The sequence below is a fragment of the Camelina sativa genome, chromosome 5 (assembly GCF_030686135.1).
Source record: "Camelina sativa cultivar CO46 ecotype springtype chromosome 5, ASM3068613v1".
In the NCBI taxonomy this organism is placed as follows: domain Eukaryota; kingdom Viridiplantae; phylum Streptophyta; class Magnoliopsida; order Brassicales; family Brassicaceae; genus Camelina; species Camelina sativa.
Window position 1 is genome coordinate 34,723,780 of NC_141884.1, and position 16,424 is coordinate 34,740,203.

Sequence of the window (16,424 nt, forward strand, 5' to 3'; positions counted from 1 at the left end):
ATATTTATTTAAAGAACCGGCACAGATCTATGCAATTTATTAACTTTTTTTTCCCTGGTGTGTTTGTACTTTTGAATGAACCCAATGTTACGCTGATTATGGATAATATATGGTTATGTTTTGTCAACAAAATATAAAATTTAGTACTCCGCAATATATGTACGTACATAACAATAGTTATCTACGATAAGTGAACATGTCAACACTATCCAACCATCGAATTATGTCCTCTCTAATGGACCATATAAAGCCCACAAACAGATATATTTCGCTTTAAAAAGCTTCTTATTCAAACAGAAAACCGTTTGCTTGAGATTTCTAAAAAGCCCACACGAGTAATAGGCCCATTTAGGGCAGCCGGCAACAATTTCTCCAACAATTATAGTTAAACAAAAATATGGGCTTAGAAATTAAAAAGGGCCATCATAAACATGTTACAAAAAGCTATGTTGGCACTTACGAAAAAAGAGTATTATCCTCACGCCAATTAAAGATAACACGTCTATTGTCGCCCATGCACTACGTATTAGCTGGACATGTTGTACGGTTGTGGCCAACCTGTTGACACTGAGAACAAGCATGCTGTTTGCGGGGCCGCTTCGTCTCCAACGCAACCTCGACAAAAGACTTCCTCCTCGTCATCTTTGGCCTTCCTGGAGGATTCCTAACAAAAGGCGGTTTACATCTGGACGGTGTAATATCAGTAGGAACGATGCAGGATGTATCTATCGGCATTATCGCCTCCGCATACCCACTGCAGAGGCTGTCTCTGCGGAAGTATGGATGGTGCTGGTTTATAACTGATACGTTGGCCGTATATGCGGCTGCGATAGCATGTACGCATGGCATCCTCTCTAGATCAAAACGCCTACATGAACACCTCTTATACCTCAGATTGACAACATGCGTTGAGTTACCACCACTTACTTCAAATCAATCTTCATCAATTTCTTGAACCTTTAGACGCCTTGACTGTTCAATACGTGCCTATGAGTAAATCAAAGCGTAAGTTCATATAACCAAAACAACAAAACATATCCACTAACATTTTTCAGGCCTTTCGTTAACATATATATCGATGGATATGTTAATGAATGTCACACCTGTAACAGGTTCTCCACTCCTTTGGTGAGTAAAGTTGGCATTGCGGCAGCTTGTTTTCTCCTTGTAGCAAACCAACGTGTCAACATATTCCGAACAGCTTCTAGTAACTCTACAATGGGATAGGCTCTAGCAGGATTCAGTACTTTGTTTAGCGATTCTGCAATGTTGCTCGTGGTGAAGTTGTACCTATCACCAGGAAAGTGCGCCCTGCTCCACTTGGTTACATCTGCACGAACCAAGTAAGCATGCAGTTGCGGATTCGCTTCTTGAATTTGCTGGAAGATTTCTTCGAAATCAACTACACGGTACGCTGCAGCTACTTTTTTTACCAGCCGGAATGTTTCGCTCCCACTAAATCTCAGGATAATATTCTTGTGAAGATGATAAGTGCAGATTCCTCGACTTGCCAGGGGGTACACTTTAGCGATAGCTTTACCAATAGATTTATGCCGGTCAGATATCAGTGCAAGCTCTTCATCATCAGGAATTACACTACTTAATTGAGTAAAGAACCATTCCCACGACACGTCGTTCTCTGTATCAACAACCGCATACGCCAGAGGGAAAATATTAAAATTCCCATCTTGTGTTGTCGCTATCAGAAGAGTCCCTTTGAATTCACCTTTCAAAAAGGTTCCATCTACAACTACAACTTTCCGCATATACCTGAAACCCTTAATGCATCCAGCAATCGCAATGAAAACATACTTGAATCTGTCTTCTGCATCAACGACCAGTCTAGTAAGGATCCCCGGATTAGAGGACCTCAGCCTGTATAAATATGCCGGTAATTCAGCGTATCCACTTTCAGGTGTACCCCTAACATACTCCCGCACCTTTATAAGTGTACGATGTGCCTTCCAGTAGCCAAGCTATTATATGAAAATGGTCAGTAAAAGACATCAGCACTAAACACTATCAACTAGATCGAATTATAAATTTCTCTCCATTATTTATATTTATATTCACCCCAAAATCAAACACTTTTTATAACACATTATCAACACGATCACTCTACAGTGGGTTATAATTATATATATATATATATATATATATATATATATATATATATAATATGTCATTATACTCTATATGTTATTCAACCAGACGGTATGTTGCCTCGTTAAATATTCAATGGTTTTTTAAAATACCATTATTTATTTATTACTATAGTGGGAGGTATTGCACCCTGATAAGTAATTATTTTAATGGTTGCTTAATGCACCATAACAATGGACGGCTCAGCTGTAGATAATGTATATAACTCCGTCACCATAATTGATTTACTGTTATAATGTGGATGACTCTGTCACCATAATATTGCCGTTAAGTTATATTTACATTATGGTTATATAAGGAGGCTCAGCCACCTTTATATTATGGTTAGTATATAAGGAGGCTCAGCCACCTTTATATTAACATGTATCTGAAATTGCTAAATTTTAACTGATTGATTTTTAAATTTATGATTTATTTTATGTTTGCTACTATTTACCAACGGTCACAAAGAAAAAATTTCAAATCTATTACACTTTTCAAACTGCTATGAACAGTAATTTTTCATTCTATATATACACTCATATTTTCACTCTTCCATTCATCTAAATTCGCATCACTTCTCATAAAATGTTCTAAGGAAAGTTGTTTAAGTTTGCATCTTGGAAAATGATTAGCTTGTTTTTAATTGTATGTTTAATTGCAATTATTACTTGTATTTACAGTCTCTTCGTTGGAGAATTTACTCACAAAGAGTTTACCATTAACATTGGTCTACTTGTCTATCTATTTGTGTTCTTTCTAATCGCTTGCATTAATAATATAAATGGTGCATTCTAATAATATTTATTCACTTTTGTGTTTAGATAACTAATGGCAAACATTGAGAATCTTAAGTTTTCGGCTCTCAAAATTACTAGAGCAAAATACATAGCATGGATGACATATGTGGAACTCTATTTAGAGTCGCAAGAATTGTCAGAGACCATAAAATTGGAAAATATGTCGCCTTCCAAAGGGCCAAGGTAAAGACCCTTGACCGAAAAGACAAGTGCACTTTTGGTGACATAGGTGGCCAAATCAATTCTTTTAAACTTTTCTGCATGTCCTTGGAATCGAGGTGTCACAATTTTCCCCACTAACAAATCACAATGTCTCGTTGTGCACTAAGACCGTCACCCCCGACAGTGTGAGCCCACTCGGCTCCACACTTGTCTAGTTAGGCTCTAATACCACTTGTAACGCCCCGACCGCCACCTCTTAGTGGAGCCTATGTCCAATCCCAGTCCATGGGTCCACCTTCCTTAATGGGCCTCATGTCCTCTCACTAGGCCCGTGAGCCCATCCATATTTGACGGGTTGTTTGCTACGTCGATGAGGCTTTAAAGACTTGTTTACTGTCCCTACAAATCACCACATGATCTTTCCCTGTGTTTTTTCTTCACTAGCACAATTCCGACAATCACTTCCCGGAAGGTCACCCATCCTGAGACTATTCCAACTCAAGCACGTTTAACTCTAGAGTTCTCTCATGACACTTGACCGAAAAGATAAGTGTTCTTTTGGTGACATAGGTGGGCAAATCAATTCTTTTAAACCTCTTTACATGTCCCTAAAATCGGGGTGTCACAACAATTGATTGCAAGACCATTGATCATGAGATCAAAACTCCCAACCTCTATATGGGGACATGCCATCTTGGATGCAGAAGCACTAATTCGGATAAGACCAAGTGCATATCATAAGTATTCCCCTTTACAGTTCGCATTTAGTCGAGAACCAAATATATCCCATCTAAGGATTTTTGGTTGTGCGATATATCTGCGTATAGCACCTCCACAACATACAAAGATGAGATCACAAAGAAGGTTGGGTATATATACTGGTTGTGATTCTCCATCAATTATAAGATACCTAGAACCACAGACTGATGATGTCTTTACGACACGTTTTGCCGATTGTCATTTTGAAGAAAAAGTTTTCTCGGTTCTAGGGGAGAAAATAAACAAGTAGGAAAATATATCAAATGGTGTGTACCATCTTTGTTACACCTTAATCCTCCTACAAAGCAGTATGAAATATAAGTTCGACGAATCATACGTATGCAGAGTATTGCAAATCAACTTCTTGATGCATTTGTTAATACCAAAACAATAAGTAAATCATATATACCAGTTGCAAATGTTCCTGCTAGAATTGAAATACCACAAGAACATGGATAAGCAGATGATACACGAGAGTTTATAACATGTTTGAAGGGTGGTAGCCTAGTTGGTTCTAAGGATAATAATCCTAGAAAAAGTAAAGAAGTTGAAAAGCATGATATACCCAAAATAGCAGAGAAGCATTTTGGAAGAAACGAATCATGAGTCTAATGAAAGTATTGAGCATCATGAGCCTGAAGAAAATCATGAGATTTCTATCAACTATATCCATAATAGAAATATATGGAATCGAAATAAAATCGATGATGTTGTTGACACTTTCTCGTACCTTGTTTCATGGGAAATAGATGAGGAAAGTAAGGATCTAGAGCTAAAGTATGTATATGAATGTCAAAAGAGACATGACTGGACAAAATGGAAATATGAAATACAAGTCGAACTTGACTCGCTTAATAAACGAAATGTATTCGGACCTATTGTACTCACGCCTAAAAATATGAGACCGGTTAGATCACTACAAGAAAATAGGCGTTTAGCGGCTACCACTTGTGACTCTTTATTCAGTCGCAAAAAATAGCGACCACTTAGCGATTCATTTATGATTGTTTCCCGACCAAAGTTACAGAAGAAGCAAAACAGTCGCACATTTACGACGGAAACAATATAGTCGCAAAACAATCACATTTTAAGAATGTTCGGTGACAGTAATTTATAAAAATCAAAGAGTTACAAATTAGCAACGATTTTGCAACGTATACTCCGGTCACAAGTTTATTTATCGATAACTTGCTAACTCCTATTTTTTGCGACGAAGGTGCTACCCATGTGCGACTTATTTGCAACTTCTTTTACGACTGTTTAGCATCTAACACCTGAATTAGATACTGTTTTGCGACTTCTTAGCAACTCTCAATTTTTTGAATTTGAAATTTCACATTAGAGAAATGTTAACATGTTTCTATACATATTTCCAATTTGAATTTATCAATATCAGTCATATAAACTTTGTCAAAGCTTTCCATTTCAGTATTTATACACAAAAATTTCATAATATCTAAATCATTTTAAAGAGTTACATGTTATTTCATAAGAAGGTTTGTAATTTTATGAAAATTGCAAAACAAAGATATGAAAACAATATTTAAAGGTCATAAACTATTTCATATACTCTATAAGACAATCATGAGTCCATATTGTTGATTGATATAAATAGAACTGGTCAAAAATGATAGATTCCAAAAATTTGTATTGTGACTAAAGTCGGAGAGTCACAATAGGGTAATAATTTGAGACTAACTTGTTACTAACTTTGCGACTCTTGTTTTTTTGCGACTATCTTGCTATTAAATTTGCGACTACTGTGCAACTACAGTTGCGGCTGTTTAGCGTCTAACACCTGTGCTAGATACTCTTTTGCGACTGTTTAGCGTCTAACACCTGAATTAGATACTGTTGTTTTGCGACTCCTTAGCAACTCTCGATTTTTTAAATTTGAAATTTCACATTAGAGAAATGTTAACATGTTTCTATACACATTTCCAATTTGAATTGATCAATATCAGTCATATAAACTTTGTCCAAGCTTTCCATTTTAGTATTTAGACACAAAAATTTCATAATATCTAAATCATCTTAAAGAGTTAAATGTTATTTCATAAGAAGGTTTATAATTTTATGAAAATTGCAAAACAAAGATATGAAAACAATATTTAAAGGTCATAAACTATTTCATATACTCTATAAGACAATCATGAGTCCATATTGTTGATTGATATCAATAGAACTGGTCAAAAATGATAGATTCGAAAAATTTGTATTGTGACTAAAGTCAGACAGTCACAATAGGGTAACAATTTGCGACTAACTTGTTACTAACTTTGCGACTCTTGTTTTTTCGCGACTATCTTGCTATTAACTTTGCGACTACTGTGCAACTACAGTTGCGACTGTTTAGCGTCTAACACCTGTGCTAGATACTCTTTTGCTACTATTTAGCATCTAACACCTGAATTAGATACTGTTTTGCGACTCCTTAGCAAATCTCGATTTTTTGAATTTGAAATTTCACATTAGATAAATGTTAACATGTTTCTATACACATTTCCAATTTGAATTGATCAATATCAGTCATATAAACTTTATCAAAGCTTTCCATTTCAGTATTTAGACACAAAAATTTCATAATATCTAAATCATTGTAAAGAGTTATATGTTATTTCATAAGAAGGTTTGTAATTTTATGAAAATTGCAAAACAAAGATATGAAAACAATATTTAAAGGTCATAAACTATTTCATATACTCTATAAGACAATCATGAGTCCATATTGTTGATTGATATCAATAGAACTGTTCAAAAATGATAGATTCCAAAAATTTGTATTATGACTAAAGTCAGATTGTCACAATAGGGTAACAATTTGCGACTAACTTGTTACTAACTTTGCGACTCTTGTTTTTTTGCGACTATCGTGCTATTAACTTGCAACGATTTTGCTACCCTTCTGTGACCATTGTGTTACTCTATTTGATAGTTGTCTAATTTTTATTATTTTTTGTCAAGGTTTAGGCGCGTAATATTCTCCCTTTTTTTTAGTATGTGTCTCTTTTGCGACTACTTTGCGACCCCTCTTTCTTAATTACTAGGCAAAGAATCCATTTAGGGTTTCTTTATCTTTTTCTATTTTTTGACTAAGTGTCGAAAACCTCTCAAATCTCTCTTCTTTCTTCTCTTGTCCTCTCAAATCGATCAAATCTCTCCTCTTCTCCTCTCAAATCTCTCCTCTTTCTCAACTCTCTCTAATGGCTGGTAGGGGTCATGGAGGCAGATCCGCTGGAGGTGTTAGGGGTCGCGGAGGCAGATCCGCTGGAGGTGTTAGGGTTTACAATGGTGCGAGTACAAGGGAACCCAGTTCTGCCGCAGTTAATTGGGCCGTAAATGGTGCCTCCAATGGTGCGACTTCACGCGGAGGTCGAAGTGGTGTTGGAACTTCGTCTCACTCCTCGAATCCATCAGGCTCTCATTCTGTGACTAATTCAAATAGAACTATGCCGTCCCAGTTTCCGCCGAGGACACAACAATCGCCTCCTGCTTCTCAACCACCGCGGGTTGCTTCTCCACCACCGCGGGTTGCATCTCAACCACCACGGTTGGTTCTCAACCACCGCTTCTTGCTCCTCAACCACTACCTCCTGTTCCTCAACTCATACAAGAACAACCAGACCTAAACATGGAAGAGGATTACGAAGAAGAAAACCCTAATCCCAATCCTGCCGAAGAAGAAAACTCTAATCCTAATCCAGCCAAACAAGACTACCAAGATTTGTTAGATGTTATGCTAGCTCTTCCAGGCCGACAACATCTCCCAGTTCTGTCTGTTGATCCCATCCCCGGCGTTGAGACTCTATGGTAATTTCTCTTTGCTCTTAGTGTTAGGTTGAGACTTTGTTTTTGTTTGATTAAGTTTAGTGAAAGACTGCTTTGTTTGATTAAGTTAGAGGTTGTGTTTGATTGTTTGGTAGGTTGAGATTGATTGTTTGTTTTGAGATTGAGATTGTTTGTTTTGTTGATTAAGTTGAGATTGAGATTGAGATTGTTTGTTTTGTTTTGAGATTGAGATTGAGATTGTTCTCTTTGCTCTTAGTGGTAGGTTGAGATTGATTGTTTTGTTGCTTAAGTTAGAGGTTGTGTTTGATTGTTTGGTTAAGACTAATTGTGTTAATTTGTATTGGTCAAGACTGATTGTGGTTAAGACTGATTGTGTTTGTTTTGTGACATGTTTAACAGACACAAAGGAAAAATTTCTCAGGTGATTGCTGGAATATTTAGAAGGAAATTCGATGGTCCTTACTACAGCTGGAAGGTTACTCCTAGACCCATTCAAGAGAGATATTTCAGGACATTTGCGGTAATGTCTTATAGCTTTCAAAGTTTTATTATCTCTCATAACTGACTTAGTTTCATCACTAACTTAACTCAATTGTAATATGTAGTGGAAGTTCAAATGGGATACTGGGGTTACTGAGCTTGTTAGAGAGGGGTTCTTAAGGATAGCCAAGAAACGAATGAAAGGCATTGTTAGTCAAGCTAAAAGCAGTGGTAAACAAGCTGTTTGGATTACCAGTGTAGAACTGTGGGCTGAGATGTGTGATCATTGGAACGAACCTGATGTAATGGAGAGGAGCTCAAATGCCTTGCAGTGCAGAAACTCCGATCGTGGTGGTCTTGGAGTCCACACACACCTTGCCGGTCAGAAATCATATGTGCAAATTCATCAAGAAATGGTAATTTAACATTGCTTCCATGATTTTAACAACTTAAACACCTTGCTTCCATGATTATAACACCCTAAACACCTTGTTTCCATGATTTTAACATTTCACAATTTCTTTGTAGGAAGAAGAATTGGGCCGTCCGGTATCATTTGGCGAAGTGTTCATGAAGACACATACTCGAGCTGACGGATCGGTTGTTGATCAAAAAGCTAAACAAGTAGCTGAGACTTATGAGAAAACATTAGAGGAGAGACTGTGTGAAGTGGACGACGATGGTCCAGAAAATTCAGGGAATTCTTCTGAACGTTCAACTCATCGTACTCTCGACATTCATGAAAATAATGATATCTTTCTTAAGGTAACTCTTTAGTTTCTTTATTTTGATGAGTGTGTATGATTATTCTTAATTGGTAACTTTCTTTATTTTGATGAAAAGAATGAGTATTTTCCTTTCTTAATCCATATTTTAGTTTTCTTAATCCGCATTGTTTCTTTATTTGCTGAGCATTTTGATTTCTTAAGACTTGTTTCTAGCCTTGATGTTTTTCTTTGTTTTTGAAACGACCGACCTTTTTTTTTTAATAAATAATAAATCATATATATATAAATAAACTACAACTAGTGGTCCCATACCCACTACCAACCTAACCACATTCACAATCAACAGCGGAATAATAAAACCAATATCCAATAATAATCCAATAATAAACAATAACAATTCATATCATAGCATAAGCAATATCCAAATTCCAAACAACAAGAAACATGAAACCAGCAACCTAGCAATGTTTCTAATGACTCAACTCTAGCAACCTAGCAATGCCAGACAACATCCAATCGAGTCCCTAGAACATCTTCCTCTTCATTGCCTTGATTCCACGATCACACTTTGCCTTTCCCTGCACCACAAACACAAATTGAGATGCATGAGTATTTGATAAACACTCAGTGAGGCAATCCTCCCATCTACTGGGCTATACACACAAGCAACAGTGATTCCAATGTTCCAAACAAACAACAAACAAAACAAACAACCAGGAAACCAAACATTGTCTCGCTGGAAGGGGGGTGTCGACCGACACCAGCCAAGTGTCGACCGACACTGGCCTTGGTGTCGACCGACACTACCCCACAATGTCGATCGATGCCCAATTTGCTGGTGTCGACCGACACCAAGTGGTGTCGATTGACACTCCCTCTGCAACTGCGTTCCGCGCGAAGTCCAGAGTCGAATCTTGCCCCCAAATCTCCTCCAAATCGTCCAATACTCGAAACCCAAGCCTTATACATCCGTAGGAACCTGTATCAACCAATCCCAGCAAGAAAAACACACAAACAAGCAACAAACAAGCAAGAACAAGGGAATCAAAGGCTTCGGTTAGCCATGGTCATGCACTCACCTCTCTGCAGAAAGATTCTGACCAATAAGAACGAATTCCCTCACTCCTAGCAAGCTTCTAGCACTTTCCCAGCCTTAGATCTCCCAAGAACAGCAAGGAATCTCACCAATCTCTCTCAAAAACCTTTAGGAACTGTTTTCTCCTTTTCTCTTTCTCTTAAGCGGCGTAAATCAACAAAAACACAACCCTAGTCATTTTCCCTCTTTTAAACCTCGGTTCAATGGTTTCCTTAAACCAAACCGGCCATAAATCGATAATTAAATCGAACCGGTCGAACCCGAAACAAACAGTGTCGATCGACACCTCCTGTGGTGTCAATCGACACCCCCACCAATTTACCAAAAATTGGTTTCTGGGTGTTACAATTCTCCCCCACCAATCTAGATTCGTCCTCGAATCTCATACGACCATCAGTCAAGGACTCCCGTGCAACCGTCTCCATGGCCCGCACTCCTCCGACCGATCTACAGAAGGTCACCTCTAGACGATAGACTCACGCTCCAGGCGTCATTTGCTCTCGACTTTTGGACTTTCCTCTACTCATAGGCCTAAACCTTGAGTTTTTATTGGCTCCTCATCAGACCTAAGTCTGCATGCCAAATGTTGGATTCTCATCGGGCCTAGACCCGCATGCCATAATATATGTATGTATAAGAGAAAATCCAAACTCGTCTCTCGGGTTGTCACCCTACAGCGCGCCTCCGGATCGTCATCCGAAGTCGATATACCAACCATACTCCCAAGTCACAAATTCTCTGAATATAGCAGTACTAGGAGAACCAAGGTCCCCCAAGAGTCGCGAGCAAACGATTCTGAACACGTCTGAGTCCTATCCCTATCCAAGTTTCCTTCCCGTGGCTCGCGTAAAACATCTCAATGTCCTACCAATCACATATCCCCTCACTGGAATACCTCATGACCACACAAGGATCATATATATGCCACAAGGGCCGCCACCAAGGCCAAACAAAATGTCCTAAAGAGGACCGCCACCAAGGCCAAACAAAATGTCCTAAAGAGGACCGCCACAAAGGCCAAACAAAATATCCTAAAGAGGACCGCCACCAAGGCCAAAGAAATGTCCTAAAGAGGACCGCCACCAAGGCCAAACAAATGTCCTAAAGAGGACCGCCACCAAGGCCACTCGTCCCGAAGGACCATCACAAAGACCATCTGTCCCGAAGAACCGTCATAAAGACACTCTGGCTAAACAGCCCGCCACAAAGGCCATGCAATTGGCTAAACAGCCCGCCACAAAGGCCACACAATGGCTAAACAGCCCGCCACAAAGGCCACACACGGGTAAACAGCCCGCCACAAAGGCCACACAATGTCTAAAAAGACCGCCACACACGGGCACACTGACTCGAAAGTCCGCCACTAAGGCCACACAAGCCCCTCCAAGGCTCTCCACCGCTAAAATGGACAAATTCCAACTCCCGTAAAACTTTCCATATTTAGCACTTTCCATTTCTGGATACTTTCCACTTTTGGAAATTTCTATTTCATGAAACTTTCCTCCAGAAATCCCGCCTCATGGAAATTTTGTACCCTGAACACCACCTCATCTTGTTACTAAGTCGCACAACCAACCACCCCAAGCGACCGAGTAAACAAGGGAGATGGGCTGGAATACTCCATTCCCGCTCCAGCCACGGATTACAGATGGGACCAGGCTAAACAAGCTCAAGTTGCGGCTTGCTTCTCATACCACTTCTTGAACCTTGCTTTCATCATCGCCTCAGGCTCCCAAGTCTGCTCCTCAACACCTCCTCCCCCTCACGGAGACACTTCCGCAACATAGACACATGGAAAACCTTATGGAACGCACGCATAACCTCAAGTAACTCCAGTCTATATGCCACTGGTCCAACTCCCTCAATCACTCTGAACGGACCCATATACCTCGGACTCAACTTAGTCTCAGACAATGACCTGTTCGGACCCCGCAACATGGCCATCTTGAGGTACACTTTGTCTCCTACCTGAAACTCAAGATCTCTCCTCCTCCTATCAGCATAACTCCTCTGCCTATCCTGAGCCTCCTTCATGTTCAACTTGACAACCCGAATCTTCTCTGAGGTCTCCTGAACAAAACTAGCACCAAACATGCTCCTCTCCCCCACCTGAGTCTAGCTTAACGGTGTACGACATGGTCTCCCATACAAAGCCTCATAAGGAGCCATCCCAATACTCGCCTGATAACTGTTGTTGTAAGCAAACTCTACCAGGTTCAGGTGATCTGCCCAATGGCCACCCCAATCCAACACACACATCCTCAGCAAATCCTCCAGCGTCTGGATCGTCCTCTCAGACAATCCATCTGTCTGGGGATGATAAGTTGTACTCATATGCACCTTAGTACCCATCTCTGCCTGAAATGCCTTCCAAAACACTGAAGTGAACTTAGAATCCCTGTCAGACACAATGCTCGCTGGCACCCCATGCAATCTGACAATCTCCCTCACATACTTCTTAGCCAAGACCGCTGCTCCATCAGTCTTCTTAATGGCCAGAAAATGTGCTGACTTAGTCAACCGGTCCACAATGACCCAAATAGCATCAAAGGTCTGTGACACTAGCAATCCTACCATAAAATCCATAGTGATCATATCCCAGTTCCACTCAGGAATGGGTAAACTCTTCAGTAATCCGCCAGGAACCTGATGCTCAGCCTTCACTAGCTGACACACATCGCACCTCGAAACCCAACCAGCCACATCCTTCTTCATCCCGACCCAGTGATAGTACCTCTTGAGGTCACGGTACATCTTAGTCGCTCCTGGATGAATAGAAAACCTGCTCGCATGAGCCTCTCTCAGGATCTCCTGTCTCAACTCCTCATACTTGGGCACACAAACCCGACCGTGCACCAAGATAGTACCATTATCTGAGACCTGATACTCTGAATCCACATCCTTAGAGGCATTCACCAGCCCCAAATCCTTCTCCTGAGCCAACCGCACCCTACTCAGAAGATCTGCTCTATCTACTGCTTCCAAACCCAACGGTTCCTGTGAAACAGCACACAAGCTCAAAGCACTGATCTACCCTACCAGAGACTCTATCTCCTGCTCTTGAGCCAAAGCTACCCTCTTCCGACTCAGAGCATCTGTAACCGTGTTAGCCTTACCAGGGTGATAGGCTATCTCCAAATCATAATCTGCCACAAGCTCCATCTACCGCCTCTGTCTCAAATTCAACTCAGGCTGAGTGAATATATACTTCAGACTCTTATGATCTGTAAACACCTGTATCTTTACACCATAAAGATAAGATCTCCAAATCTTCAGGACAACAACTACAGCACCCATCTCCAAATCATGAGTAGGATAGTTGCCTTCATGCACCCGCAACTGCCCCGAAGCGTAGGCAATCACCTTCCCATGCTCCATCAGAACACACCCCAAACCAACTCTAGATGCATCAGTATAAACCACATAGGGTTCTCCCTGCTCAGGCAAAGCCAACACTGGCGTAGTAGTCAACATCTCCTTCAGGCTTGCGAAGCCTTCCTCACACTCTTCTGACCAAACAAAAGGAACATCCTTCCCTGTCAGCTTAGTCATAGGACATGCTCTGCTCGCAAACCCCTGCACAAATCTCCTGTAGTAACCTGCCAATCCAAGAAAACTCCTGATCTCTGTGGCATTCTAAGGTCTAGGCCAATCTCTGATAGCCTGAATCTTCTCTGGATATACAGAAACCCCCTCTGCAGAAATAATGTGACCCAGAAAGCCTATCTCACGCTGCCAAAAACTACACTTGCTCAACTTAGCAAACAACTTCTGCTCCGCAGCTTCTCCATAACTGCCCTCAAATGCACTGCATGCTCCTCAGGACTCTTAGAATAAACCAGGATATCGTCGACGAAAATGATGACAGACACATCCAGAAACTCCTGAAACACGCTGTTCATCAATCTCATAAACGCTGCTGGCGCGTTAGTCAACCCGAAAGGCATCACCACAAACTCATAATGCCCATACCTCATCCTGAAAGCCGTCTTCCTCACATCTGCCTCATCAATCAGTATCTGATGATAACCCGACGTCAGATCTACCTTAGAGAACCAAGTAGCACCCCTCAACTGATCCAACAACTCATCAATCCTAGGGAGAGGGTACTTGTTCTTCACAGTGACCCGGTTCAAACCCCGATAATCAATGCACAACCTGAAACTCCCATCCTTCTTTTTCACAAACAACACCGGCGCTCCCCACGGAGATAGACTAAGACGGATGAATCCCTTACTCAACAAATCCTCTAGCTGCTTCTTCAGCTCTGCCATCTCTGCTGGAGCCATTCTGTAAGGAGCCTTGGATAACGGTGTCGTCCCGGGTTCCAGTTCAATGGTAAAAGGATCCGATCGAGATGGTGGTAATCCCTACAATGACTAGAACACATCCTCAAACTCCTCCACTATCGGAATACCGCTAACCGTAGACTTCCCCACTAACTCTGGCATAGATATAGTAACCAAATAAGCCTCACGGCCCCGAGAATAACATCATACAACTCCACTGGACTGATAAGCAAATCCGCTGGCCACGACTCTCCTACGATCTGGATATCAACTCCTCTAACTCGTCCAATAACTCTCAGGAACTTGCCTCCCGCAACTCTGACAACTCTTGTACGCTCTCCAGGATCCCCTCTGATCCCCGCACTTCTGCACACTCTAGAGTAATGAAGCTATGAGAAGCTCCAGAATCAAACATAACATGGGTTTTAAACCCGCCCACCAACAAGGTCCCTACACAAACCTCATGTGTTGAGAACCTAACACTTTATCACAGGAAAAACATAAAATCTGAACCTACTAGAATTCACAAAGTTTAAGTACCAGAAATTATACCTGTGATCGCCCCAGCACTGGTTCCACCAGGCTCTACTGTCGTGTAAACCTGTGGTGCCTGCTCAATCCGTGCCACCTGCTGACCTCCAGGCTGCACCAGCTGCAACGCTGCCACTGCTGCCGGCTGCAACTTGGGACAAAAAGGCCTGATGTGCCCTGTCTCCCTACAATGATAACATACCCGAGGCCCTGCCGTTGGAGCACTCCTCTTGGGACAACTAGCAACCTTGTGATCCTTGCTCCCACACTTGAAGCAACTCGCACCACTCTGCGTCTGCGTAGCATCCCACCTCATCTTGGTTCCCTGTGCAGACCTACCACCCCTGCTAGAACCACCCTGCTGCTGAGCCTTACTAGGCTGAACTGCTGGAGCTACCGCCACTGACTGTGCCCGGATATCCTCCTCAATCTTTGCTGCAGTCTCAACCAGCTCTGCACGCGTAGCATAACTCCACCCTCTACAGTGAACTCTCAAATCATCACGTAGAGCCCTCAAAAACCTCCTGATCTGAGCCTCCTCAGACTCCAAAGCCCGACCCCCATAACAAAGAAGTCGGCTGAACTCCAAGTCCAGCTCCCGTACTGACCGTGTCCCCTGAGACAACTGAAGGAATTGCACCTCCAACCGATCCAATGCCTCTCTAGGAAATACTTGCGGTTGTACTCCAAGACCAAGTCAGCCCAAGTCAACTCCCACTGCACTCTCCTAGCAGCCACTGATCTCCACCACAACTCAGCATCACCCCTCAAATAGTAGACCCCTATGTCCACACAAAACTCCTCAGGACAACTCAGAGTATGGAAGTTACGTTCCACACCAGTCTCCACGCATCCGCAGCAGTAGGATCTGTACCACCCGAAAACCTCTCAGTGAAAAGATCCTTCATCTCCTTAAGCATGGACAAATAACGTCCATGTGCTCCCACATCCGCAACCACTGGCTGCCGCTCCTCCGCCACCACTGGTGGCACTACCTGAGCCTGAGCCGGTACCGCTGGTGGTAACCGCGCTAGCACCTATGCTAGCATAGCCGCAACGTCAGTACCAGGGACTCCACCTGCTGGGACTCCCACACCCGAGACCCTAGCATCACCGGCAACTGGAGCATCAACACCGCCCCTTCCTGCCACACTCACGGAATCCCCCGGAACCCCCTATGACTCGCCAACACCCTCAGCTGTCACACTCTGGTCCTCGGTCTAACTAACCACTGGGACTCTGCCCCAACCACGACCATGTCCGCGTCCACGAACATGTCCGCGTCCACGACCACGACCAGCCACAGCATCATCTCTAGCCATCTGCACTACCATGAACAGAAGACTAAGCAAACAATTTCTATTATAACACACAAACATAAACTCACCGTGGAATCACACAGTCGGCTCGAAGAGGATGTTCTAGGACTCCATGCCACACACAATTGACTAACTCACAAAATCAATCAAGACATGCAACCCCAAACATTACAACAGAAACCTAGTGAACCCAAACCTAGAACCGTAAGGGCTCTAATAACAAAATGAAACGACCGACCTTTTTTTTTTATAAATAATAAATAATATATATATATATATATATATATATATAAACTACAACTAGTGGTCCCATACCCACTAGCCACCTA

At 41.8% G+C, this 16,424-nt stretch overlaps 2 protein-coding genes across 2 annotated transcripts; both read right to left on the bottom strand.

Moving 5' to 3' along the window:
• Positions 1-519: 519 nt before the first annotated feature.
• LOC147944751 (uncharacterized) lies at positions 520-849 on the bottom strand. Its single transcript, XM_087512710.1, has one exon. The coding sequence runs from the start codon at positions 847-849 to the stop codon at positions 520-522; it is 330 nt and encodes a 109-aa protein (XP_087368836.1).
• Positions 850-933: 84 nt separating this feature from the next.
• Positions 934-2,380, bottom strand: LOC109132928 (protein FAR1-RELATED SEQUENCE 6-like). Its single transcript, XM_019245395.2, has 3 exons — positions 2,330-2,380; positions 1,104-1,976; positions 934-987 (listed from the first exon to the last, which is right to left on the bottom strand). The coding sequence occupies exons 1-3, from the start codon at positions 2,378-2,380 to the stop codon at positions 934-936; spliced, it is 978 nt and encodes a 325-aa protein (XP_019100940.2).
• Between the last annotated feature and the right edge of the window lie 14,044 nt (positions 2,381-16,424).